At 43.4% G+C, this 27580-nt stretch overlaps 1 protein-coding gene and 1 pseudogene across 3 annotated transcripts in view; one reads left to right on the forward strand and one right to left on the reverse strand.

Moving 5' to 3' along the window:
• The window catches only part of LOC135525812 (reticulon-1-A-like), a 44737-nt gene extending 38832 nt beyond the window's left edge, over positions 1-5905 (forward strand). For all 3 annotated transcript variants that reach the window (XM_064953697.1, XM_064953698.1, XM_064953699.1), the window contains 6 exons: positions 1928-2135; positions 2269-2407; positions 2857-2926; positions 3615-3661; positions 4886-4944; positions 5100-5905. In XM_064953697.1, coding sequence (XP_064809769.1) covers positions 1928-2135; positions 2269-2407; positions 2857-2926; positions 3615-3661; positions 4886-4944; positions 5100-5142 — 566 coding nt within the window. In that variant the 3' untranslated portion in view covers positions 5143-5905. The remainder of the gene's footprint in view (positions 1-1927; positions 2136-2268; positions 2408-2856; positions 2927-3614; positions 3662-4885; positions 4945-5099) is intronic.
• Positions 5906-7131: 1226 nt separating this feature from the next.
• Positions 7132-27580, reverse strand: part of LOC135527176 (ATP-dependent RNA helicase TDRD9-like) — a 30445-nt pseudogene continuing 9996 nt past the window's right edge.

Consider the following 27580-nt stretch of genomic DNA (forward strand, 5'->3'; position numbering starts at 1 on the left):
AATTGTATTAGTCACATGCGCCGAATACAAGAGGTGTAGACCTTACAGTGAAATACTTTCAGGATTTCTGATCGATTTGACGTTATTTTAATGGACAAAAAAACTTACTTTTGAACGGTAGTATATATATAGTACGGCCTCGAGATATATATATATATGCGAAAAGAAGCCGGATAGAAAGGTTTTCACTTTGGCACATTCACTCCTCCGTTTAATCGACAGCTCAACCAAACACAATAAAACATAGGTTAGAGCAAAATCCCACACGTCAGGGGCCTCTGAGGTTATCTGACCTAACTGCCTGGGGTACCCTGGGATCACTGCTGTAAAGGATATCACAACGTGGTGGTGTGGTGACCCTGCAGTTGGGTCATGTTGGGGTGACCCTACGGTTAGTCATGTTGGGGTGACCCTACGGTTGGGTCATACTGTGTCATGTTGGGGTGACCCTACGGTTAGTCATGTTGGGGTGACCCTATGGTTGGGTTATACTGTGTCATGTTGGGGTGACCCTACGGTTAGTCATGTTGGGGTGACCCTACGGTTGGGTCATACTGTGACATGTTGGGGTGACCCTACGGTTGGGTCATACTGTGTCATGTTGGGGTGACCCTACGGTTGGGTCATACTGTGTCATGTTGGGGTGACCCTATGGTTGGGTCATACTGTGTCATGTTGGGGTGACCCTACGGTTGGGTCATATTGGGTCATGTTGGGGTGACCCTACGGTTGGGTCATACTGGGTCATGTTGGGGTGACCCTACGCTTGGGTCATACTGTGTCATGTTGGTGACCCTACGGTTGGGTCATACTGGGTCATGTTGGGGTGACCCTACGGTTGGGTCATACTGGGTCATGTTGGGGTGACCCTACGGTTGGGTCATGTTGGGTTGACCCTACGGTTGGGTCATACTGTGTCATGTTGGTGACCCTACGGTTGGGTCATACTGGGTCATGTTGGGGTGACCCTACAGTTGGGTCATACTGTGTCATGTTGGGTTGACCCTACGGTTGGGTCATACTGTGCCATGTTGGGGTGACCCTACGATTGGGTCATACTGTGTCATGTTGGGGTGACCCTACGGTTGTGTCATACGGTGCCATGTTGGGGTGACCCTACGGTTTGGTCATACTGTGCCATGTTGGGGTGACCCTACGGTTGGGTCATACTGTGTCATGTTGGGGTGACCCTACGGTTGGGTCATACTGTGCCATGTTGGGGTGACCCTACGGTTGGGTCATACTGTGTCATGTTGGGGTGACCCTACGGTTGGGTCATACTGTGTCATGTTGGGGTGACGCTACGGTTGGGTCATACTGTGCCATGTTGGGGTGACCCTACGGTTGGGTCATACTGTGTCATGTTGGGGTGACCCTACGGTTGGGTCATACTGTGTCATGTTGGGGTGACCCTACGGTTGCGTCATACGGTGTCATGCTGAGTTAACCCTACGGTTGGGTCATACTTTGTAATGTTGGGGTGACCCCAGTCACCCCACAGATGGGTCATCATACAGTCTCTGTAATCATGGGTCTTGGTCATACTGTCGTGCAGGGATCATCAGTTAGATTCAGCTTCTGGACGATTTTATTTCTTGAGCGAATAATCAGGGGGCCAGAACATAATTTGTAGACTGCAAATTGACCGCAAGAAGCCCAAACAGATATTTGACTAAAACAAACATTTAAAACCTTGTTTACATTTGTGTACAATCACATCTCTTTCTATTATGCATGGTAATACTTTGGAACAGATTTCCAAGAATAAAATCACTTGGAACTGATGTGTTTTTAGTCTTATGTCCCCCCCCAAAAAAAGTTGGGGGGCCAAATTCGGCCCGCCAGTTAGAGATCCCTGCTGTAGTGTGTAATGCTGGGTCTAACACTGGATCCTAACTCTGCTCTCGTGTCTCTGTCCTCCCCCCAGCCATTGACCTGCTCTACTGGAGGAACGTGAAGCAGTCTGGAGCTGTGTTTGGCAGTGTGCTCCTGCTGCTCTTCTCTCTGACCCAGTTCAGTGTGGTCAGTGTGGGAGCCTACTTAACCCTGGCCGCCCTCTCTGCCAGCATCAGCTTCAGGATCTACAAGTCTGTGCTTCAGGCCGTGCAGAAGACCGATGAAGGGCACCCATTCAAGTGAGTTAGGGAGGATACAGGATCTGTGTTTTTTCAGCACATTAAATAATCTGACATTTAAACATTCACTCATCTTTTTTGTAATGCCACTTTAGCCTGGACACTAATAGTCTGTTGTACTTCTTCCCTACAGATCTTATCTGGAGGTGGAGATCTCTCTGTCCCAGGATCAGATCGGTAAATATGCTGACAAGGCTCTGCTCTACGCCAACACCTGTATGAAGGAGCTCCGTAGGCTGTTCCTGGTCCAGGACCTCATCGACTCACTGAAGGTCAGCCTCACTCTCGCCTCTGGGCTTAAAATAATGACATTGTCTCCCAAGTGGCACAGCGGTCTAAGGCATTACATCGCAGTGCTTGAGGCGTCACTACAGACCCGGGTTCGATCCCAGGCTGTGTCATAACTGGCCGTGACCGGGAGTCCCATAGGGCGGCCGGTTATCGTAATTGGATCGCAATTGGATATCACGAAATTGGGGGTAAAAAAACATCATAATAATAATGACATGGTGGACACAACCAACTTAGCAAAACACTATATTATTTAACATATGTCATCTCAGTACTATTCCTGCTGTCAAACATTAAATTACACTTAAAACATCAAATCATTTTATTATGACATACCTTCAGTCAAATGTCATATGCACATACTATACATTTTGGGAGTGGATTTGTTTAAGCAGTGCCAATTGTTAAATGTTTTTACCCTGTGTTGCAGTTTGCTGTCCTGATGTGGCTGCTGACCTATGTGGGCGCTCTCTTCAATGGCCTGACTCTGCTTATTCTTGGTGAGGATCCTTCTAAGACTGGCTACTGTAGCTGTTATACTCAGCTCTGCACCTCTCTACTGCACACAATGTTCAGCCTGACACAAAGCTCATATTGTATTTTGTCTCAGCTGTCTAACATTTTATAAAATGTAATATAATGAATCATATTGAAACCTCCATTTACACCATCACAGAGCCAATCGGAGTATGTACTATAATCAGGGGAGTGGGCTGTAATAAGCAAGCATCACAGTACCCCAGTGTCTGTCAATGGTTAACCCAACACAGTGAGAACACACGCTGTGGAGCAGGGAAACATGACCTGACAAGAGCAACTCAGACAGCCTAATGGTTGCCTCATCACATATGGTTCTTCATGGAACCAGTAAGAGTTTTACTGAAATCTGTATCAATTCTGTATCACAGTGGATTATTGATCGCTCTGCCCTTTTGAGCAAAAACAATCGATTTCCAAGATTAGGATTAGTTGCATCCTAAAAAAAATCCATATTATGAAATTCCAGAGGTCAATTCAGTAAGGGCCTTGTTCAAAGGATTCATTCACAACTGAAGACGTAACAGATCTCATATTTTTGTTAAGTCTCTGAGCTGGGGCTTGGTTGACACATTGTGTACATGAGAATATTCCCAGGGGGACACTCCAGGTCTAACTGCTCCAACACGCGCTCACTCTCTTCCCCTACAGCCGTGGTGTCCATGTTCAGCATGCCCATTGTCTATGAGAAAAACCAGGTAAGAACTTCCCCTCACTCTCTAGAACACATGTACTGTACATGATTATTTTTTTACAATACAAAACACACACATACAAGCATAGTTATAGTCAACATCACACGTGCCCAGACACACACGCCCATCTGCAGCACCCGCACACTCTCCTCCATATGTCCTCAAACTGTACCATTTTGATTCTCTCTGTCACCCGTGCTCTTCAAACATTTCGATAATAAAACATTTGACCTTTCCGTTGTGTTAACCATGGAGGATTGGTTGATTTCCAGTTCAGTTTTTCAAAAGGATTGACAAAAGTATCATCCAACCCATGAGGTATCTCACTGCACCCTCATTTGCCATGTCTTGAAATATGCAGACGGATTAAAAGTAAATAAATGTACATTGTAATACTTCTGACAGCCACCTAACTCTGGCCATAACTTTTGAATTTAATAATCCATGCCTTCTGGAAATGTTATAGTCATTGTTAATTTTACACTTACAAATGACTGCTATTGTGGTGTAGAATTTGTGAATTTTGTCTTGTGTAATAAATTGTATATATATTAATATACTGGATTAAGCATAGTTTAGTTAACTGTAATTTTATTAGTTATGTTCCAACATTCCCTCCATTTATGCCAATATCAGTTATTTTTAAGTCTATGTTCCAATAGTTAATTCTGAAAGATATCCAAGGATTGTTTCATAAGGTTGTGTTTTTAGGGAGTGACATTGGTTCTTGTAGAATACATTTAATTTTCTTTGCTGTTGTTATAGTGTTAACTATGAAGTTGAATGTTCTTAGCTTAATCCTTTGAAAAAACACATTTTGGGGCCATAAATGTGCATCTTCAATATGTACCCATTGTTCCTCTTTAGTGCATTTAACAATATGTTGCAAGTAAAAGCCCTGGATGGTGAGTTGATACAAGTCCAAGTCTGGAAGGGTAAAACCACCCTCAGATTTAGGAAGATCTAAAAAATTCCTTTTTATTCTGAGTTTTATTTTCCCATATATTCTTATGACAGTATACTTTTTACAAGAATGTCTTCGCTGGGGTAGTTGGTATTACAGAGAAGTATAAACTCTGGCAGTCATGCTATTCTGAAGAGGTTTATTCTACCCATTAGATTTATAGAAAGACGGTTGCGTTTAATCATTTCTACTTTCATAGAGTAATGGGATAAAGAATATATTTTTTATGTAATCCAAGTTGTTTTTCCTCTCTTCACCCTCAGGCACAGATTGACCAATATGTGGGACTAATACGGACCCAAGTGAACTCTGTGGTGGGGAAGTGAGTAGTAGTTAATGACCTTTTATACTCAAGAATAAACACACTAGTCCCTGGAACATCCCACTATAAAATAGATTGGAATGATGTTCATCTTGATACAAACTAGAAAAGTTTAACACTGTATCAGAGTGGTGACCTCCATGTTGTCCCGACAGGATCCAGGCGAAGATCCCCGGGGCCAAGCGAAAGGAAGAGTAGACCTGCGTCTTGCTAACGGTGGAGCCCAGCTCAGACTCAGTGGCAGACAGCTTGATCATTGTTGGATAGCCTTGTCATTATCTGGGGTAGTACTATGTCATCTAGAAGGTGTTCTCTAAAACCAACCACTGGAGAAGCCTTGACCCCAAAACTGTCTAGAATGGTTAACACACACAGTAAATCACCCATGTTCAAGATAGTCTAGATAGACAAGTACACAATTTGGAAGAAAATGTATTTTTTATTTTGTGTTGCTTGTTATTAAGCGCATGAAGTCAAGCCTTGAGTAAATATTATTTTGTATCTTTCGTGCAGTTTTCACACTACTTTTTATTTTCCTTCAGTGCTTACAACGAACTAAGGTTTGGCACAAAAAAGTGATATGCCTACAGAAATGCTCTGCTGCCAATGTTAAATACTGCTTCATGTTTCTGAGTTAGCTGGTGGGGCTTCTCTCAGTATATATATACACATTTCAAAATTATTTCCTTTGTTTTCAAGCACAAAATAATTTGATGTAATTGTAGTTTTTTTTGCATAACTATGTAACTACACACTATCATGTTTTAGGTACTGTTGTTCAACTACTATGAAGACAAGGATTATCTGATGATATTTAGCTTGTTTGAATTAACTGTCCAACTTTGTACAATGTTCACCTATACTCAATGTAGTTCTTAGACCCATGTCTAACTATTTGCACTTACAGTATGTATTTAATTACAGAATAAGACAAATAAATGTTCCTTGATGTATAATGTTATCATTTTTCAGATGCATTACTGAAAATAGGGTCCAAGACAAAATGTTTTGACAAGGGCAGTCTTGTCTTGAGTTAGAAATATTAGGACATACGAGATGTTATGTTTCGTAATGGTACAGAGTGCATACAACACTAGATAAATATCCAAAGTGACTTGAAATAACTTTCTATGAACAAACACAGATACCTTCTGGCACAGAAGGCCCTTTCCTGTTACGTGTGTGCTTGCATGTCAGTATGCTGAGGTGACAAATTTAACTTGGCTGTCAGGTCACTGAACTAAAGCCAGCACCATACCGTGACTAAGTCAGATTCATTTATACAAAAGAAAAGGAGTTCCATTCCTTGAATATCAATGATTTATATCCCAAAATTAGTGTCGTTAAACTTTCCAAACACCTAACACAGCAATAGCAAAGCTGAATAAAAAGAAATATCCAGGACATGAGAAGCATGGCAGAACCATGTGCAAAATGATCCAAATATATACCACAATTATCAAATGAGAATGTCCTCCCTGAGGGTTCCAGAAGAAGAAAATCTTGTAAAACATAAATAAGGGGAGTCAAGGTGCAAACAGCAGCATGCTGTGCTTCTAGTTGCTGCTTTAGAATGGCCTCACATGTTGAGCAGTGTGACGGGTTGTAGCTGGAACAGGAGCCCTTTGTTCTTTCCATCTTCCTTCTGGACAATCTCCATCTTCTGACTGGGATCCACCTGCACACAAACACCACGCGCACAAAATAGTCCCACATACACGCTCAATATACACTGAACACAAGAAATTATAGTTAAGTATGGGCCTTACTTTCTATTTAAAGTCAGGACTGATTGATTGAAGTGGGGAAAACATTACACCATGAATTCAAGCTATACCTGGTTCCATTTATTTGGTTCCTCATAGTACACAGGAACAAGGTCTTCGAGGGGGTGACTTAGTAAATAACCTTTCTAGGCATTCGCGGCAGTCCTCCTGCAGGCTGTTGATCCTGTCAGGCCCCAGGTGCAGAGGACCGTTGGGCCCCTCACACACCAGACGGTTGATGGCACAACGCAACGCATTGATCTGATCCAACAAACAAAAAAACACTGGTTATGTGTGGAAAGTTGACACTTGTGTTTTATGATAAATATTGATTTGAATGGACTGACGCAGGAACTACAAGGATGTTAGCTACCTCTGATGTCCTCTACATCAAATTTGACATCAAAGGCGAGCTCTGTGTCATGTTCAGGCAGGACAGCCTCCTGAGACTGGACGTTCCACCCCAGACCACAGAGGGCACCAGTGTAGCTGGTCCTCTCCTCGTTGGTGCTGCAGAGAACAGGCAAGGTTACATTACAGACCTGTAGAACTTAATGCATGATTTCAAGTGAATATTACAACATTATTTATGTTATCCCTTAGCCCCCTAGAGTACGTGTGGAAATATAATAAGCAAAAAATAAAAAGCTGTCAGTTTAAGCTAGAGATGTGTTTTTTTCCGCATGAGGCTGCGTCTCTATCCACCGATGTCGCCCTTCCGCATCTGCTGTGAAGGGTGGCAGAGCTCGAGCCGTGTAGGTCAGACCATGAGACATCCCACCCGCTGTGAAGGGTGGCAGAGCTCGAGCCGTGTAGGTCAGACCATGAGACATCCCACCCGCAGTGAAGGGTGGCAGAGCTCGAGCCGTGTAGGTCAGACCATGAGACATCCCACCCGCAGTGAAGGGTGGCAGAGCTCGAGCCGTGTAGGTCAGACCATGAGCCATCCCACCCGCAGTGAAGGGTGGCAGAGCTCGAGCCGTGTAGGTCAGACCATGAGACATCCCACCCGCAGTGAAGGGTGGCAGAGCTCGAGCCGTGTAGGTCAGACCATGAGACATCCCACCCGCAGTGAAGGGGGCAGAGCTCGAGCCGTGTAGGTCAGATCATGAGACATCCCACCCGCAGTGAAGGGTGGCAGAGCTCGAGCCTTTGTTTGTCAGACCATGTGACTTCCCAAAAATTGGTCTTCTCACGAAAACAGCTGTAGTGTCCGAACGGTTTGCCAAACAGTTTATATAAACTTAAGTAGGTTAGGTGCGGTTAGCATGTTATTGGCATGCAAAAAGCACTGCTGGTCTCACGGTAATTGAACTTTAACAAACATGCTTAGTATCTCCACGCATACAAGCCGCTGATGCGTGCCTTTGGAACATTAATTTACACCAAAAAAAAGTATAATAAATCAATTCAATATACACCATTACAATAAATCCATTACTTATTTTAGCCATGTCTAAAGACACATTATGAAAAACAGAATATAAGTTGGTCTACTGTATGTTATCTGGCTATGCTCCATGCCATAGGCATGTTCATTTAGCTGATAAAATATGCCTTTAAGTCCCGTGCCATCATTTTCAATTATATTCCTATAAAATAAAGAATTTAGCGGAATAAAATAAAAGGGATATTTTTTCCATTACGGAGCGAGTGTGCGTATGAAGTGGTTATGTTGAGCGTAAAATGGATAATTTGAAACAGGTTCTATATGCTAGATTTAGAGTTATTTGGCAACTTTAGTTGTGAATGATATAAACCTTAGAATGTCTTGAATAAAAACATAAGGGCTGCATGGTGCGACTGTAGGCTATTGATGATTTGAGAAAGTTGCAAAAAAAAGCTTACGCTCCACTCCGTTCCATGCCTCAGGCTGCACAGCTGTTCCCTCATCAAGTAATCATATTTTCACCCATCAGACTATTGTCAATTTAATCTAGTCTTTACTAATGTCAAATTTGTTTCCATTTAGAATGGACCATTATCAAATGGGCAGGAACAGCGGCAGGGGGGAAAGCCATCATCTCTATGAACTCCAATTGAGCTTTTCCCACCTGTCCTTTTTTCCAATGATGCCTGGTAGGCTACTTTGGTTTTATAGTGGTGCTTATTATGAGCAGCTGAGAAAGAAAGAGAACATTTATTTTACTCCACGCATTAACCACTGTTTGAGGAGAATGCTGACATTCTGCCCAAACCCTGCATGCCATGGGCTCTCCAAACATGTTCCTGCAGCTACCCAGTTGTTAATTTGGGGAAACCAAGTGAAATCTGTTCGGGAACAGCAATAGTAGAACGCTTTCGCAACTAAACATATTTCACTAAAACTGTTGACGTCCCTTCTGAACGCTCGAGAAAAAAATAAAGGAGAGATGAGATGGAAACGCAAGGTGGGGAGATTCTGTATAGCTTAAAAAGGTAGTGTCAACCAATTAATTATGAAAATATATATTTTTTAAATATTTCACTTGGCTATTTGAAAATCAAATTCAATATAATTGTAGGCTAACTGTAAGCCACCGTGCACAAGCAATGAACCAACAGCATCGCCTACGACTATACGTTCTCTTCCAGATTCGTCGATAGAAGTTTTGGAGAGTAGCATAAGGCTGTAGTGTAAAGAACTTAAGTAAAAATACTTTAAAGTACTACTTGGGGTATCTGTACTTAAAGTTAAAAATACCAATAGTAAGTAAATAATGTACTTTGTACATTTTCCCTGACCAATGAAAAATATCAAGAGAACATCTGGCAGACTCACTAAACACACATGCTATGTTTGTAAATGATGTTTGAGTGTTGGAGTGTTCCCCTGGCAACAAAAAACAAAACAAGAAAATGGTGCCACCTGGTTTAATTTATGTAAGGACTTTGAAATTATTTATACTTTTACTTTTGATACTTAAGTATATTTAAAACCAAATACTTAATATTTTACTGGGTGACTTTCAATTGAGTCATTTTCTATTAAGATATTTCATTTTACTCAAGAATGACAATTGGGTACTTTTTACACCATTGGCATAAGCTAACCAGTCCATCCAGTATGCATAATAACAGACCACACTCAAAGGCAATTACTTGAATTTGTTTAACTTGAGTATAGGCTAGACCAAAGATGTACCAAAGACATCTTAAATCAGTGTTGAATGTTTTTCTACCATGAGTAATATGCAGTAGGCCATGTATTGTATAACGGCACAATCCTAATATTAATTCTGTTTCTTTTTTCATATGCATAAGCTCTAATATGAGCATGTATTTTGAATTAATCACCTTAGAAAGAGCTCTTCATTTAATTGTGTTAGGCTTTGAAACATTCACAACGACCATGTTTCACAACGGCTTTCAAATTGATCACCACATGATTATCCATTCCACCGGTCTAATGTCCATTGCGCCTGTTTCTTGCCAAAGCAAGTCTCTTCTTATTATTGGTGTCCTTTAGTAGTGGTTTCTTTGCACTAATTCCACCATGAAGGCCTGATTCACACAGTCTCCTCTGAACAGTTGATGTTGAGATGTGTCTGTTACTTGAATTCTGTGAGGCATTTATTTGGGCTGCTATCTCATATGCAGTTAACGCTTGTGAACTTATTCTCTGCAGCAGAGGTAACTCTTGGTCCTCCTTCCCTGTGGCGAACCTCATGAAAGCCAGTTTCATCATAGCGCTTGGTTTTTGTGACTGCACTTCTTGACATTTTCCACATTGACTGACCTTCATGTCTTAAAGTAATGATGGACAGTCGTTTCTCTTTGCTTATTTGAGCTGTTCTTGCTATAATATAGATTTGCTATTTTACCAAATAGGGCCATCTTCTGTATTCCACCCCTACTTTTTCGCAACACAAATGATTGGCTCAAACGTATTAAGGAAAGAAATTCCACAAATTAACTATCAACAAGGCAGAACTGTTAATTGAAATGCATTCGAGGTGACGACCTCATGAAGCTGGTTGAGAGAATGTCAAGAGTGTGCAAAGCTGTCATTAAGGCAAAGGGTGGCTACTTTGAAGAATCTCAAATTGATTTTGATTTGTTTAACACTTTTTTGGTTACAACATGATTCCAAATGTGTTATTTCATATTTTTGATGTCTTCACTTTTATTATACAGTACAAAATAAAAACCCTGGAAAGTGTATCCAAACTCTCTCTGTGTGTGTGTGTGGTGTGTGTGATATATATATATATATGTGTGTGTATATACACACACACACACACACACACACACACAGCTCAAAAAATAAAGGGAACACTAAAATAACACATCCTAGATCTGAATGAATGAAATATTCTTATTAAATACTTTTTTCTTTACATAGTTGAATGTGCTGACAACAAAATCACACAAAAATGATCAATGGAAATCAAATGTATCAACCCATGGAGGTCTGGATTTGGAGTCACACTCAAAATTAAAAGTGGAAAACCACACTACAGGCTGATCCAACTTTGATGTAATGTCCTGAAAAACAAGTCAAAATGAGGCTCAGTAGTGTGTGTGGCCTCCACGTGCCTGTATGACCTCCCTACAACGCCTGGGCATGCTCCTGATGAGGTGGCGGATGGTCTCCTGAGGGATCTCCTCCCAGACCTGGACTAAAGCATCCGCCAACTCCTGGACAGTCTGTGGTGCAACGTGGCGTTGGTGGATGGAGCGAGACATGATGTCCCAGATGTGCTCAATTGGATTCAGGTCTGGGGAACGGGCGGGCCAGTCCATAGCATCAATGCCTTCCTCTTGCAGGAACTGCTGACACACTCCAGCCACATGAGGTCTATCATTGTCTTGCATTAGGAGGAACCCAGGGCCAACCGCACCAGCATATGGTCTCACAAGGGGTCTGAGGATCTCGGTACCTAATGGCAGTCTGGCTACCTCTGGCGAGCACATGGAGGGCTGTGCGGCCCCCCAAAGAAATGCCACCCCACACCATGACTGACCCACCGCCAAACCGGTCATACTGGAGGATGTTGCAGGCAGCAGAACGTCCTGCACGGTGTTGGGCTGGAAGCACAACCCCCACCTGTGGACGTCGGGCCCTCATACCACCCTCATGGAGTCTGTTACTGACAGTTTGAGCAGACACATGCACATTTATGGCCTGCTGGAGGTCATTTTGCAGGGCTCTGGCAGTGCTCCTCCTGCTCCTCGCACAAAGGCAGAGGTCCTGCTGCTGGGTTGTTGCCCTCCTACGGCCTCCTCCACGTCTCCTGATGTACTGGCCTGTCTTCTGGTAGCGCCTCCATGCTCTGAACACTACGCTGACAGACACAGCAAACCTTCTTGCCATAGCTCGCATTGATGTGCCATCCTGGATAAGCTGCACTACCTGAGCCACTTGTGTGGGTTGTAGACTCGGTCTCATGCTACCACTAGAGTGAAAGCACCGCCAGCATTCAAAAGTGACCAAAACATCAGCCAGGAAGCATAGGAACTGAGAAGTGGTCACCACCTGCAGAACCACTCCTTTATTGGGGGTGTCTTGCTAATTGCCAAAAATTTCCACCTGTTGTCTATTCCATTTGCACAACAGCATGTGAAATTTATTGTCAATCAGTGTTGCTTCCTCAGTGGACATTTTGATTTCACAGAAGTGTGATTGACTTGGAGTTACATTGTGTTGTTTAAGTGTTCCCTTGATTTTTTTGAGCAGTGTATATATATATATATATATTTTGAATATATTTTTTTATATACCTTAAGGTGTCCTAAAATTCTAAACCAAATAGCTAAATTATCCTTGTTATGATCGTCTTAAAACAATTCCACGTTAGCTTGGTAGAACCCCAATCATTTCACATTCCCTATAGGACCTTAGGGTATGGTTCTCTGATAGGAAATTTGATCAAATGTGAATGTGGTGAGGAGCATACTATCTCCAAGCAGACTGACCTTAGCTCTATGACAGGGCTGAAGAGCATGGCGATGAGAGCAGGCAGGCCGTGGATGTGAGGCATCAGCTTAGTCTCCTTCAGTAGAATGCATGCGCCTAGAGCAGCACACACACACATCTTACTGTTATAACAAAGTCAATGTCTGGTAGGGTCTCACCCTTATTCTAGAGCCCTCAAATTCAAGTGTAGACCACGACGCCAGTTCACTTGCGCACACCCCCACCACCTCCTCGAATCAGGGACTGATTTAGACCTGGGACACCAGGTGGGTGCAATTAATTACCAGAAAATAAAACCCATCAGGATCCGGACCTCGTAGGGTAAGAGCTGAATACCCCTGTTCTAGAGTGTGCTTACGTCCTAGACCACATCCCATTCCCAGTACTGTCCCCGTGGCACTGACAGACACTCCGCCGGCCACCAGCATCCTCTGATGGCTGTCCTGAGGCCTGTCCTTCAACGCCACTGAGTTGATGCTGTCCTTTTCTATGCGCACCGACCTGTAAGGAGTTGACATTAGCACTGTCACCAGAAGTGGGCCAAACTATAACCTGATCTGGGTGACACGGACTAACCTGTAGTGGCTGACATTGCAAAAGCTGTGGAAGTTGACTTTGTGAGGGCTGGATGGGCCATGCACAGGAACCTGTTGGGAACAGCATCAGTAACACTTATTTACAAATCAGCAGTAAGACTCAAATGGGCATTCTGTAGCCACTAACATTCATACACATTTATGTTCGGAGTCTTTCTATAAACTAGGACACCAGTTAGTATTTCCTACACTGAACACCTTGTTACAGCTGTTGATAAGTCTGATAATAATCAGAACCCCCCTGCCATTACATTAAGATAAGGGGGGATTCATAGCTACAGTCATGTGAAAAAGTGCATTCCCTAGAATTTTTTATTTTTTTTTTTTGTAAATATTTGGACAGATGGATATGTAATCTTCACTTCAACATTATTGAGAGATAAAGGTAACCTAATATAAATTAAACTGGGACTATAATTTGCAATCATTTAATCATAAAAAAAAACAATTTAAAAAAGGAACAGAAATGGAATTCCATAGTGCGGAAAAATAAGTACACCCAATCAGTCTCTTATATCGAATGGGAGGATTTTTTTCTCCCACTCTTCTTTAAGGTACTGCTTCAACTGTGACATGTTGGAGGGATTTCTTGCATGCACAACCCGTATCAAGTCCCCGCACAGCATTGACAGGATTGAGATCTTGGCTTTGACTTGGCCATTCCTTAACCATTTCTTCTTTTTGCACCATTCTGTTGTAGCTTTGCTTGTGTGTTATGGATCATTGTCCTGTTGCAAGATCCATGTTTGGTTCAGGTTCAGCTTTTTGACAGATGGCCTCACATTCTCCTCAAGAATTCTCTGGTACAATATGGAATTCATGGTTGACTAAATGAAGGCAAGCTGTCCCTCAGGCAGCAAAGCAGCCACAAACAATAACGCCAAACATGCTTTACAGTCAGAATGAGGTTCTTCTGTTCAAAGGCAGTTTCATTTTCACCTGGCATTGCGGCCAAACTCCACCTTTGACTCGTCTGTCCAGAGCACATTGTTCCAGTAGTTTTGGGCTTTACCCAGGTGTTGTCTGGCAAACGTCAGTCGTGTCTTGATATTATTTTTTTGAGATTAGCGGCTTCTTTCTTCCTGACCTCCCACGTAGGCCAAGTTTGTGCAGTCTCTGACAGTTGACTCATGCACTTCGATATTGATTGTGGCAAAAGAGGCCTGTAGATCCCTTGATGTTACCCTGGGGTTCTTAGACACTTCTATGAGCATCTTTCGGTCAGATCTTGGGCTGAATTTGGTTCGATGACCTGATTTGCCAGTGGTCTGGAATTTTCTCCATTTGTAGATGATCCGTCGGACAGTGGAACGATGTACTTCGAATTGCTTGGAAATGGATTTGTAACCCATCCCAGACTCACGGGCATCAATAATCTTTCTTCTGAGGGCCTCTGAGGTATGTAGATCTTTGCATGACGTGTTACCATACACCCATATGGTTAAGGCGGCGCACAATTGCCCCAGCGTCATCCGGGTTAGAGTTTAGCCGGGGTAAGCCGTCATTGTAAATAAATTGTGTTAAATTGAGTTACCTTTATCAATGGATGTGGTTGGAATTTTGCAAAAATATCCATGGGCCCAAATACGTAAAAAATTAATTAATTAAAAAAGATACTTTTTCACAATAAAATTCACAAATTGATTTAAAAAACTGTGTTTAACACTATCATGGTTGGCATCTAGTTGGGTTTGTCCAACATTGTGTGATGTCTTTGCATTTATGGTATTGTAAGTTATTTTTTATCATATATTAAGCATTAATCAATTAAATGAGACATTGAACTTGAACAGTGTACAAATCCTGGATCGAGCTGTTAGACAGTTTTTTGTATAGATCTCAGAAATGCAGTGTAACATTGGGTCTCCTTATGTTACACGGTGTGAAAACAGTTCAAGGGCATACAAACCCAAAATGGGGAACCAGGCCCAGTCAATCAATTTGTTTTTCCCCACAAAAGGGCTTATTACAGATAGAAATACACCCCCCTGCCACGATTCCGCAGGTGAAGATGCCAGATGTGGAGGTCCTGGGCTGGCGTGGTTACACATGGTCTGCGGTTGAGTGGCCGGTTGGACATAATTCCAAACCAACATTGAAGGGGGCTTATGGTAGAGAAATTAACTTTCAATTACCTAGCAACAGCTCTGGCGGACATTCCTGCAGTCAACTTGCCAATTGCACGCTCCCTAGAAACTTGAGACATCTGTGGCATTGTGTTGTGTGAAAACTACACATTTTTGAGTGGGCTTTTATTGTCCCCAGCACAAGGTGCACCTGTGTAATGATCATGCTGTTTAATCAGCTTCTTGTTATGCCACACCTGGGATGTAAACAAATTTGTGCGCAGAATTTGAGAGAAATAAGCTTTTTGTGCATATGGGTTCTATATTAGGCCCTATATGTACAATTATATAAATTATACAATTGTATAACATTGAGGTCCTTGAAAATTACAATGAAGTGGTTGAAAAAGTCCCTGGAAGTCCTTGAATTTGACATACATTCTTTAAGCAGGGGTCATACAGACATTGTATGTTGTTGTATAGGTGGAGATATGGGCTAATTTGCATATATTCACTTTAATTCCTCTAAGTACCATTCAGAAATGTTTTGCCCAATGTTACACATTGGCCCCATTATTTATAGAAAGACCCTTATACGTGTTAAATAACAGGAACAGTGAATTAATTAAATACATTTTTTTTTTTAAATCACCAGATACCTATTGTATCCCAGGAATTCCTGACAGGAAGGTGTGGCCCTGGCACACTAATACACTGTAGAACAAAATTTACACCAGCTCACATGGTACCAAAATGCCAATGACGCCATCTTGTGGTGAACTAACACCGTCTGGTTGAACCAGACAGGCAGTCTATTGAACACAACCTAGGAAATGTGAGTTAGCCGTTTGGCCAGTGTTCTTGCCTTGCTCTTCAGAAAGGACCAGGCTGGTCTTGGAAAAGGACTGGAGCAGGCTGTCGATGAGCTGTTTCTCTTTCTCCTTGTTGGTCTTCCAGGAGCTGCTGGTAGCATTGGGGGTGAAGGTTCCGTCCTGCAAGTCTTTATACAGAGACATCAGCACTTCGTGGCTCTGCTGCAAGACACAACGACACAGCACTGTCAGGGCCACAGCCTGTGTTTCTACTGCTGGACAGCTAGGACACACTTAATGATATTTGTTTATAGCCAAGCCTTACAAGAATACAACAATTGAACAATTCCCCATTAGCACAACTTTCCAAAAAGATACATGGCAGTTGATTCTGCAGTGAAGACAGAAAGCTGGTCTGTGTTTAAGGTACCTTGGACTCAAAGCTCTCTTCGGTCTTAATGGCGTGTCCCTCCTGTATCATGATATCAGCCACACTGGAGGTGACCGTGTCGGTGTTGATGAGCAGCTCCACGTGCATGACGCCGTGCAGGATAGAGAACAGGGAGACAATGAGTGAGAGGCCGTTCACCAGTGTTATGAAGCGGTTGCTTGCGCGACTGCTCCACTGGTCCCCCAGGATCATGGACTGGGCTGATGGATGCATCCCCGAGATACGACACTCCTGGGCCTGAGTAGGACACAGTCACACCAGAATACAGGCACATTTTATCTGGTTAGGATGTGGCCAAAATAGGGTGGATCAGTTAGATACAGTATGTTTCCTATATAGACTTTGTAGCTAATACCTGCAACGGGTTGGCCATGATATCAGCAGGTAGCTCCCTCAAACAGCTGCATGACACCAGGGTGGTGTTTCCATAGTTCAAAAAGAACACCTGGGACATTCAAAACACATACTTTACATGGTTCATCCACTATAACAGCAACTATAATTAACCTGTATTTACGTGTATGAAAGGGAGTCATTGTGTGTGCCAGTAAGCTTGGAGAGCATGTGATTGTACCTCCACAGAGCTGCCGCGGACGTGCAGGATCTTGGCACGGTAGTAGAGGCCCTGCTCGTCGCCCTCAGAGAAAGGTGCCAGGCACAGTAGGTTGGGGTAGAGGGAGACAGGAACTGGACACAGCTCACGAGAATTAATCTCAGCTGTCAGATAGCGCTGCTTCTCCATGCTGGCCTCGCCTGCCTGGAAGCCCCAGAAGTGGCCCACCTCCACCACTTAGGGAGCCAAGATGAAGGGGGCATGCTCGGTTACCACCTCCACTGTAGACTGTACATAACGAACATGGAGGGTATGTGATCACCTAAACTCAGTTACTCTAGATATAATCTTCACCACATTACTCATTTACACAAATAACTCAAAGAAATGTGACTGAAAAAGGAGTTTCAGCCTGATTACTGACTTCTGTAATGTTGACCACAAAGACGGGGTTGGAAGGCAGCTTGTCTGGGTCGATGGTACTGCTCAGCACCCCCACTGGGTAGACCGAGTTGTCCTGGAAGTCCACATTCACCCTGCAAACCACAGAACTGGATAGAATGAGTGATGAGAAAACCTGGAGGATCCCTCCAAGGGGGAACACAGTTCAAGTGTAACAGTCAGTCACTGAGCTGCATCAGTGACACAAATAATCTATGAGACTGACCCAACTGTAACTCACTCTCATGACAGCCCAGTCTCTAAATGTGTGTAAGGAGGAGAAGGGGGGGTCTAGCTCAGCCTAAATCTCCCCTCTAAGAGGCTGTGTGATGGCTGTGGAGTGTTAACCATAGTGCCAGCACATCAGGTTACATCAAGGCCCAGTGTGGAGGGGTGCAGCCTGTGGGTGGCTGCAGGGCCCACTTCCCCCAAACACTGACAGGAGAGGTACCTGGCCCTGAGCCAGAGCTGGCATTACCTAGACATCAACTGACCGCAAAACACATTTATCTTGAGAAGTTGGGGTAAGATGCTTCACCCATGCAGAAAACTGTATTTTGTAGCATATGAAAGGGTTAAAACTACAGCTCCGAGCAGAGTATTATTAGCGTGAGAAGGATGTATAGGCTTTCTACCGAGCGTATCTCATGTGGCAGACGGTCCTGCTCCCAGCGTGGGACTCCACTTCGTCACTGGGGTGCACAAACAGGTCCAGAGGATGCCTCTGGTGGGCCAGGAGGAGGGCCAGTGACACCTCAGGGAGCACCCCCGACCCCCGGGTAGTCATCCGGTAGAACTCCACATGCCCCCTGAACGAACAAACAAATGTTCATCTTACGAATGAACTATGGGTATGCTGTTAGACCATTTAGGTCAAAACATCTAAGAAGTATTTATCTATGAAACATGATGAGTTATGGTACATATAGTCAAGGTTTCATCTATTAGTTTGTTACCGGGATCCATCAAAGGCTATGGACTTGACCTGGCCACACTGGCGGAACAGGGACTGCAGCTGCTTATAGTACAGGAAACTATAGGGGGGCAGGTTACTCACCTGAGACCAAACAGTCAACGAGCCGGTCAGTGGGCTAGCATTCACAAGATACAACACGGTTCATGTATAGGAATCTGATGAATCGGGGGTACTAGCACATCATACTAGCACTGTTGTTTTGGGATCATGGCCGGACAGGTCTTTGGAGGCCAGCCCTTCATCCATTTCCCCTTGGACAAAGTAGTTGGGGTAGTAGGCACCAGCGATAACCACCTGAGAAAAAGAAAGATGAGATTCTATCAAATAGACAAGGCCAGAGTGATAGTCTGTGTAGAAGGGCTAGGTACACAAGGTGAAATTAGTGTCATAACAATAATGATAAAGTAGTTGATAACGCAGGTTCAAAATCAGTAAGGCTGGTCTGAATGGAGAGCTCACTCATTTCATTCAGTAAGCACAATATAATTGGCATTGCTTCCTCTATGGGCACAGCAAGAATTTACATCTGATGTTTACAATGTTCTCATGTCGCTTTTCCTCCTTTACGGCAGGGTAGCCTAGTGGTTAGAGCGTTGGACTAGTAACCGAAAGGTTGCAAGTTTGAATCCCCGAGCTGACAAGGTACAAATCTGTCGTTCTGCCCCTGAACAGGCAGTTAACACACTGTTCCTAGGCCGTCATTGAAAATAAGAATTTGTTCTTAACTGACTTGCCTAGTAAAATAAAGATAAAAAATAAAACAAAAAACTGTTAATTAGCCACATGCAGAACGTCAGTCACCTATTACCCTATGGCCAATAAGCACTGCTGAATAATGCAATTTTACCACACTTGCTAATTAATCCATGGGCATACCTGTGCAATCATCAATCTGCTCTCTTCTCACCAATCTTATGATGTATTTCAATGAAGGCTTACTGTATTCAGTTAAGCCTTCCCTCAATTGAATAGAGATAAGTTGGAAGTAAGGTGTAGAGCTCCCGAATGCTTGATGAATCTCTGCTTGTGGAGGCTGGGGTAGTCCATGGGCAATGGGTTCTCAATCACATGCATGTTGAACTGGGACGTCCTCTTCTTCAGGTCCTCATAGAGCTCGGCCACCTGGGGGTCACAGAGTCGGGGTCAGGTGGTCAGAAATTAGGGACAACTGGTGTGTGTTTCGTGAGACGCTCGTCTCTATACCTCTCTGATCTGGATGCAGTTCTCCTTGTCCCACTCCAGCTCATCCTGGGAGGAAGAACACACACACACACCTTGTCTGATGTCTTTAGGCACCTCCTTTATTACATACGCTTCTATGTATTATCCATGTTGGAAGTTAATTTAAGTAACATAACGATCTAAATGCTCTCACTTTTGGGTGCCTCAACTCTCCCTTGTTTCTGGACGTGTGCCAAGCCTTGAATGCATTGACAAAAGCAATGGAATCACTCGGCACACCGTGTGCAAAGTACAGCTTGCTCCTAAATATTCAAACATTTAAGAGAAGACAGGGACGAGTGTTATAGCTAGCACTGTGGTGGTAATTTAATAACTGACTTATGGATGAAGACTCATGAAAATAAAATAACGTTCAAAACCTTCTAAATAGGACTACATTCATTATTTTTACTAACTGTATTTTCATGTAAACTTGACCTAATAGTGGGAGTGTGAAATAATGATAAGCAATTGTTTTGCTATATTAGTCTATTCAACTTTTCTACATCCTCGTCTTTCCAACTGTCCTTCGATGCTGGAGCAGCTAATCCGGCTAGATGTGTGGGGGTGTAGAGAGCTATAGGCTATGGCACTTCAGTAAAAAAAAAAAAAAAAAAAAAAATTGTGTAAACTTTTTTATACAACAAACGTTTTCATTGCTTGTAAGTAAAATAAATAAATTGGTATTAAAAAAAAAAAGGTTGGGTGTGTGACTTTTCATTTATAAAAGGTTGTTCTGGCTCTGAGGCCTATAGCCTAACGCGCTAATGATGTGTCAAATGGACAATGTCCCAATCCTCTCCAACCTGGCATGGTATAAATTGATCCGGAATCTTCTTTATTTATAGACTAACCAACGCTGATCAGGCCCAGTCCTGGACGACATGCCACCACAGGCGAGACAAAGAAAAATTAATTATGCCCTCCTACCCCCGCAAATTAGAATAGCAGCCTATGCTATATAGCATCGGCCTACAATGCACTTTTACGAATGCCCATGTGGTAGCCTACCATATGTAAAACAGGCAATTTACCGTTAAACCCTGTCATTTGGTTACATTAATTAATTACATTAATATTTGCTTGTGTCTGACATATGCTGGTGGCTTTGATTTGACAGGTGCTTTTACAAGGGTGGGTGAGTTTGCTGATTCTCTCTATAGTCCTATTATGTCCATTCACCAAGTTTCCTAAAGTAACCTGTATGGACTCCATCTCTTGTAAAAGGACTATTTTCAGTAGCTTTTGCTCCAGTACATTATTTCTCATTATGGCATCCTCTCTTTGAATAACATATGCCAATGTTGTCGAATGACTGCAGCAGCGTGGATTGTGACTTCATGCAAATATTTCGGGAAAAGCGGCCTTCGTTTTAATGGTTTTGTACATCGAAAGAGGATATGTATTTTATTTATTTATATGCAGAAAAAGCCAACAGACAAGAAAAGGGTAGGCATGTAGCTTTATTTTGATTCCATTAATTCTGTGTCAATACGAAAATGCTACAGATTCTCTCCAACCTGGCATTTCTTAATTGATATTTAATAACCTGGGAGAAAAAAAATGAAATGCCACGGTAATAACAAAATGTAATGGCTTGTTTAAAATAGGTTTTATTAAGAAGCATATGCATGTAAACAAGCAAACAGAACTGTAACCTACCCTTTTCTGACCCTCCCTACTGGTTGTTGGTGACTGTGTACATTGGCCCACGCAAAACACGACAGTCCTGAGCCATGGTATATTGGCCATATATCACAAACCTGAGGTGCCTTATTGCTGTTATAAAACAGGTTATCAACATCTGATATACAATGGCTGTCAGGGCTCAAACCACCCAGTTCATAAGTGCAATTATATATTTTTTGCTGAATGAGAGAAAATGCATACATTTTAATGTGCTGACTCACCTGTAGCCTGCCAGCTGTTATAGGGAGGGCATGGCAAAGAAGCTCTTCAGAGACAGGGAGGCAGCTGAGAGAGAGAGACACACACGGAGTCGTCGTTGTTGACCAAACACACAAAGCAAAAACCCAAACCCCACTGACCTATGATGAGGCACTCCTCCAGACAGCCAAAGACGTGTCCGATCATCTTCCCCAGGTGCAGGTCCACAGGCAGGTTAGCCAGCATCCGACCCAGGAACGTCAGCTCTCCATCAAAACGCTTCTGGCCCTGCCCATTGTTCCCCAGGGACAGTGCGCCCACAAACCACAAACACGTCATGACAATTCTCTTTCCTTCAATGATAACTGACTGCAAGAATGCTTAGTGTCACACATTACACACACACTGATTCACAGTCAAAATGTCTCTATCCATCAATCCTTCCAGCCAAAGAGACCCGACTGTCCTCTCTGCTACCGCACAACAAGCGGTACCGATGCACCATGTCTAGAACAGGACCCTGAACAGCTTCCACCCCCAAGCCATAAAGACTGCTAAATACAGAGGACAAAAATATAAAAATGCAGCATGCAACAATTTCAACCATTTTACTGAGTTACTGTTCATATAAGTAAATTAGTCAACTGAAAAAAATTAGGCCAGAATCTATGGGTTTCACATGACTGGGCGGGGGCGCAGCCATGGGTGGACCTGGCTCCTAAGTGGGTGTGCCTTCTTGATATGCCACCCATAGATGCGCCCCTGCCCTCCCAGGCCCACCAATGGCTGCGTCCCTGCCCAGTCATGTGAAACCCATCGATTAGGGTTTCACATGACTGGGGAGCCAGGCCCAGCCAATCAGAATGAGTTTATCCCCACAAAAAGGTCCTGGGCTGGCGTGTTTACATGTGGTCTGTAGTTGTGATGCCGGTTGGATATACTGCTAAAATCTCTAAAACAACGGAGGCGGCTTATGTTAGAGAAATGAACATTCAATTCTCTGGCAACAGCTTTGGTGGACATTCCTGAAAGTCAGCATATCAATTGCATGCCCCTTCAAAGCATATGTGGCAATGTGTTGTGTGACAGAACTGCACATGTAATGATCATGCTGTTTAATCATGTTTTTGATATGCCACACTTGTCAGGTGGACGGTTTATCTTTGCAAAGAAGAAATGATCACCAACAGGGATGCAAACAAAATAAGCTTTTTGTGCATACTATACGGAACATTACTGGAATCTTAAATTTAGCTCATGAAACATGGGAACAACACTTTACATGTTGCATTCCTATTTTTGTTCAGTATACAGCGCATTAGGAAAGTATTCAGGCCCCTCGTCTTTTTCCATGTTGTTGTGTGACAGGCTTATTCTAAAATTGATTAAATGTTAGTTTTCCTCATTCTACACACAATACACCATAATGACAAAACAAAAAAAAGGTTTTTAGAAATGTTTGGAAATTTGTATAAAAAAATAATAATTTAATATTACATTTACGACAGAGTCCAGACTCGAACCAGGATCTCTGGTGGCACAGCTAGCACTGCGACAATCCTTTCTCTGAGCTCTACAGACAATTCCTTCGACCTCATGGCTTGGTTTTTTCTCTGGCATGCATTGTCAACTGTGGGACCCTGAATTTACCACATGGGGACTCCAATCAAGTTGTAGAAACATCAAGGCTGATCAATGGAAACCGGATGCACCGGAGCTCAATTTCAAGTCTCATAGCAAAAGGGTCTGAATACCTTTTATTTACAAAAGTATGTTTTTTATTTTTAATAAATTAGCACCAAAAAAATTCTACAAGCTGTTTCCACTTTGTCATAATAGGGTATTGTGTGTAGATTAATGAGGATATGTTTTTATTTTATCCATTTTAAAATAAGGCTGTAATGTACCAAAATGTAGAAAAAGTCTAGGGGTCCAAATACTTTCCAAAAGCACTGTAGTTAGTTAAAATAGTTAGTCCGGGTGGCTTTCTGCATGAACCTTTTTGTGTCAACTCTTGACCTCATCACATTCGCTGCTGCTACCGTTTATTATCTACCTGTAGCCTAGTTACTTTATCCCTACCTATATGTACATTTCTACCTCGATTACCTCATACCCCTGCACATCAATTCAGTACTGGTACCCCATATAGCAAAGTTATCATTGCTCATTGTGTATTTCTTCCTTGTGTTAATATTTTTCTATTATTTGTTGGGAAGGGCCCATAAATAAGCATTTCACTGTTAGTCTACACCTGTTGTTTAGGAACATGTGACAAATATTTTATTTGAAGAGCCCATCCACAGCACGCACCCCCCCAAAAATCACACCTGACAACCACACTCACAAACACCACTGACAGAGCTAATGCTAGCTGACGCAGAGGTCCTGATACAGCAGAACCAACGTTAGGAAATCATTGCAACATCACAAACACACAGTGACAGAATTGGGCTTTCAGCACCGCTGTATCTATACTGAACAAAAACATAAAAACGCAACATGTAAAGTGTTGGTCCTATGTTCTCAAATTTTGTGAAAGTTTTTCTCCTTTGCCAAGATGATCCATCTGACAGGTGTGGCATATCAAGAATCTGATCAAACAGAATGATCATTACACAGGTGCACCTTGTGCTGGGGACAAAAGGCCACTAAAATATGCAGTTACACAACACAATGCAACAGATGTCCCAAGTTGAGGGGGCGTGCAATTGGCATGCTGACTGCAGGAATGGCCACCATTGCACTAATGTTCATTTCTCTACCCTAAGCCGCCTCAAACGTCATTTTAGAGAATTTGGCAGTACGTCCAACCGGCTTCACAAACACAGACCATGTGTAATCACGCTAGCCCAGGACCTCCACCTGTAGGATCGTCTGAGACCAGCCACCGGGACAGCTGATGAAACTGTGGGTTTGCACAACCCGAAGAATTTCTGAACAAACTGCCAGAAACAGTCTCAGGGAAGCTAATCTGCGTGCTTGTTGTCCTCACCAGGGTCTGCAGTTCGGTGTTGTAACTGACTTCAGTGGGAAAATGCTCACCGTCGATGGCCAATGGCACGCTGGAGAAGTGTGCTCTTTATGGATGAATCCCAGTTTCAACTATACCGGGCAGATGGCAGACAACGTGTATTGCTTTGTGTGGGCAAGCAGTTGACTGCAGTCAACGTTGTGAACAGAGTGCCCCATGGTGGTGGTGTAGCTTACCACCATGGGGCACCATTACGGTAAGCCACAGACAACAAACAATTGCATTTATCGCTGGCAATTTGAATGCACAGAGACACCGTGACAAGATCATGAGGCCCATTGCAGAGTCATTCATCCGCCACCATCATCTCATGTTTCAGCATGATAATGCACGGTCCCATGTCGCAAGGAACTGTACACAATTCCTGGAAGCTGAAAATGTTCCAGTTTTTCCATGGCCTGCATACATTTGTGGGATGCTCAATGATCGATGTGTACGACAGCATGTTCCAGTTCCTGCCAATGTCCAGTAACTTCGCACAGCCATTGAAGAGGAATGAGAACATTCCACAGGCCACAATCAACAGCCTGATCAACTTTGCAAAGGAGATGTGTCGTGCTGCATGAGGCAAATGGTGGCCACGCCAGATACTGACTGGTTTTCTGATCCACGCCCCTACATTTTTTTAAAGATATGTGACCAACAGATGCATATCTCTATTCACAGTCATGTAACATCCATAGATTAGGATCTAATGAATGTATTTAAATTGACTGATTTCCTTATATGAACTGTAACTCAGTAAAATCTCAGAAATTGTTGCACATTGTATTTTTTTTCTCTCCATAAGTACAGGAATCCAATTCCATCAATGTCTGTTTGGGATAAGGATGTCAGCAGGTCCACAGTGAGGTACCTCTTTGAGCTGAAGCACAGTCCTCTCGATGTCGTTGAGGTTGGGGGGTGAGAGGGCAGTGGAGGAGGGGGTCCCCCATGTCCAGTAGCTTCACCTTGAGCATGATGTTGGCCAGGGGGGCACGCTGGGAAAAGTACAAAAATATCCTAGTTACTGTCAGAATAAACTAGCAGCTTTATAGGTCTAGTTGAGTAGCCTGCCGAGTCTTTCAGTAATCACATCCGGTGCATAAGTCAATCAACAAATGAATCCATCAACTTCGCAGTTGTTAATCATCATACTATCAATTATAGTTATGAGCTTGGTTCTTTGCCATCAGGGCTGACCTAATGTATGACTCTTACCACCAACTCAGGAACCACATAGTCTGGGATCTCATTGCTCCAGAACTCCTTGGTCACCAGCCGGTAACAGTAGCCCTTAGACACTCGCCCAGCCCTGCCTGAGAGGGAGAGAGGATTCACAAATCCTCATTGGAAATTTTATTATTGAATTGGAATATCAATTGCTCTCTTGAAATGGAATTGCCTCCCTGATGGCCAGTCTGAGGTGGAACTGCATAGTACTGTACCTCTGCGCTGGTTGCAGTTGGTCTTGGAGGCCCAGGTGAGGCGGAGGGACTGATAACTGGTCTCTTTGTCACAGACCATGTGACGCGCCAGACAGAAATCAATCACTGTCAACAGGAATACATCAAATTCAGACACGGAGTGAATACAGTGTGCAGTATATATAGCAAGGAATGTCTGTAAACATTACGAAAAAGGCCCCCCTGAGTGGCACAGTGGTCTAAGGTTCGAGTCCAGGCTCTGTCACAGCCGGCCGCGACCAGGAAACCAATGGGGCGGCGCACAATTGGCCCAGCGCTGTCCGGGTTAGGGGAGGGTTTGGCTGGCAGGGATGTTCCTGTCCCATTGCGCACTAGCAACTCCTGTGGCGGGCCGGGTGCAATGCACGCTGACACGTTGGCCAGGTGTACGGATTTTCCCCCGACACATTAGTGCGGCTGGCTTCCCGGTTAAGCGGGCATTGTCAAGAAGCAGTGCAGCTTGGCTGGGTTGTTTCAAAGCACGCACGGCTCTCAACCTTCGTCGGTACATGAGTTGCAGCGATGGGACAGGACTGTAACTACCAATTGGATACCACGAAATTGGGGAGGAAAAAGGGGTATATTTTCTTTAAATAATAATATAAACTCAGCAAAAAGAGAAACGTCCCCTTTTCAGGATCCTGTCTTTCAAAGCTAATTCGTAAAAAATCAAAATAACTTCATAGATCTTCATTGTAAAGGGTTTTAAACACCGTTTCCCATGCTTGTTCAATGAACCATAAACAATTAATGAACATGCACCTGTGGAACGGTCGTTAAGACACTAACATCTTACAAACGGTAGGCAATTAAGGTCACAGTTATGAAAACTTAGGACACCTAGAGGCCTTTCTACTGACTCTGAAAAACAAAAAACGAAAGATGCCCAGGGTCCCTGCCCATCTGCGTGAACGTGCCTTAGGCATGCTGCAAGGAGGCATGAGGACTGCCATGTCCGTACTGTGAGATGCCTAAGACGGCACTACAGGGAGACAGGATGGACAGCCGATCATCCTCGCTGTGGCAGACCACGTGTAACAACACCTGCACAGGATCGGTACATCCGAACATCACAACTGCAGGACAGGTACAGGATGGCAACAACAACTGCCCAAGTTACACCAGAAACGCACAATCCCTCCATCAGTGCTGAGACTGACCGCAATAGGCTGAGAGAGGCTGGACTGAGGGCTTGTAGGCCTGTTGTAAGGCAGGACCTCACCGGCAACGTCGTCACCTATCGGCACAAACCCACCGTCACTGGACCAGAGAAGACTGACAGAAAGTGCTCCTCACTGACGAGTCGCGGTTTTGTCTCACAAGGGGTGATGGTCGGATTCGCGTTTATCGTCAAAGGAATGAGCGTTACACCGAGGCCTGTACTCTGGAGCGGGATCGATTTGGAGGTGGAGGGTCCGTCATGGTCTGGGGCGGTGTCACAGCATCATCGGACTGAGCTTATTGTCATTGCAGGCAATCTCAACACTGT

This window comes from Oncorhynchus masou, chromosome 32 (genome assembly GCF_036934945.1).
Source record: "Oncorhynchus masou masou isolate Uvic2021 chromosome 32, UVic_Omas_1.1, whole genome shotgun sequence".
NCBI lineage: Eukaryota > Metazoa > Chordata > Actinopteri > Salmoniformes > Salmonidae > Oncorhynchus > Oncorhynchus masou.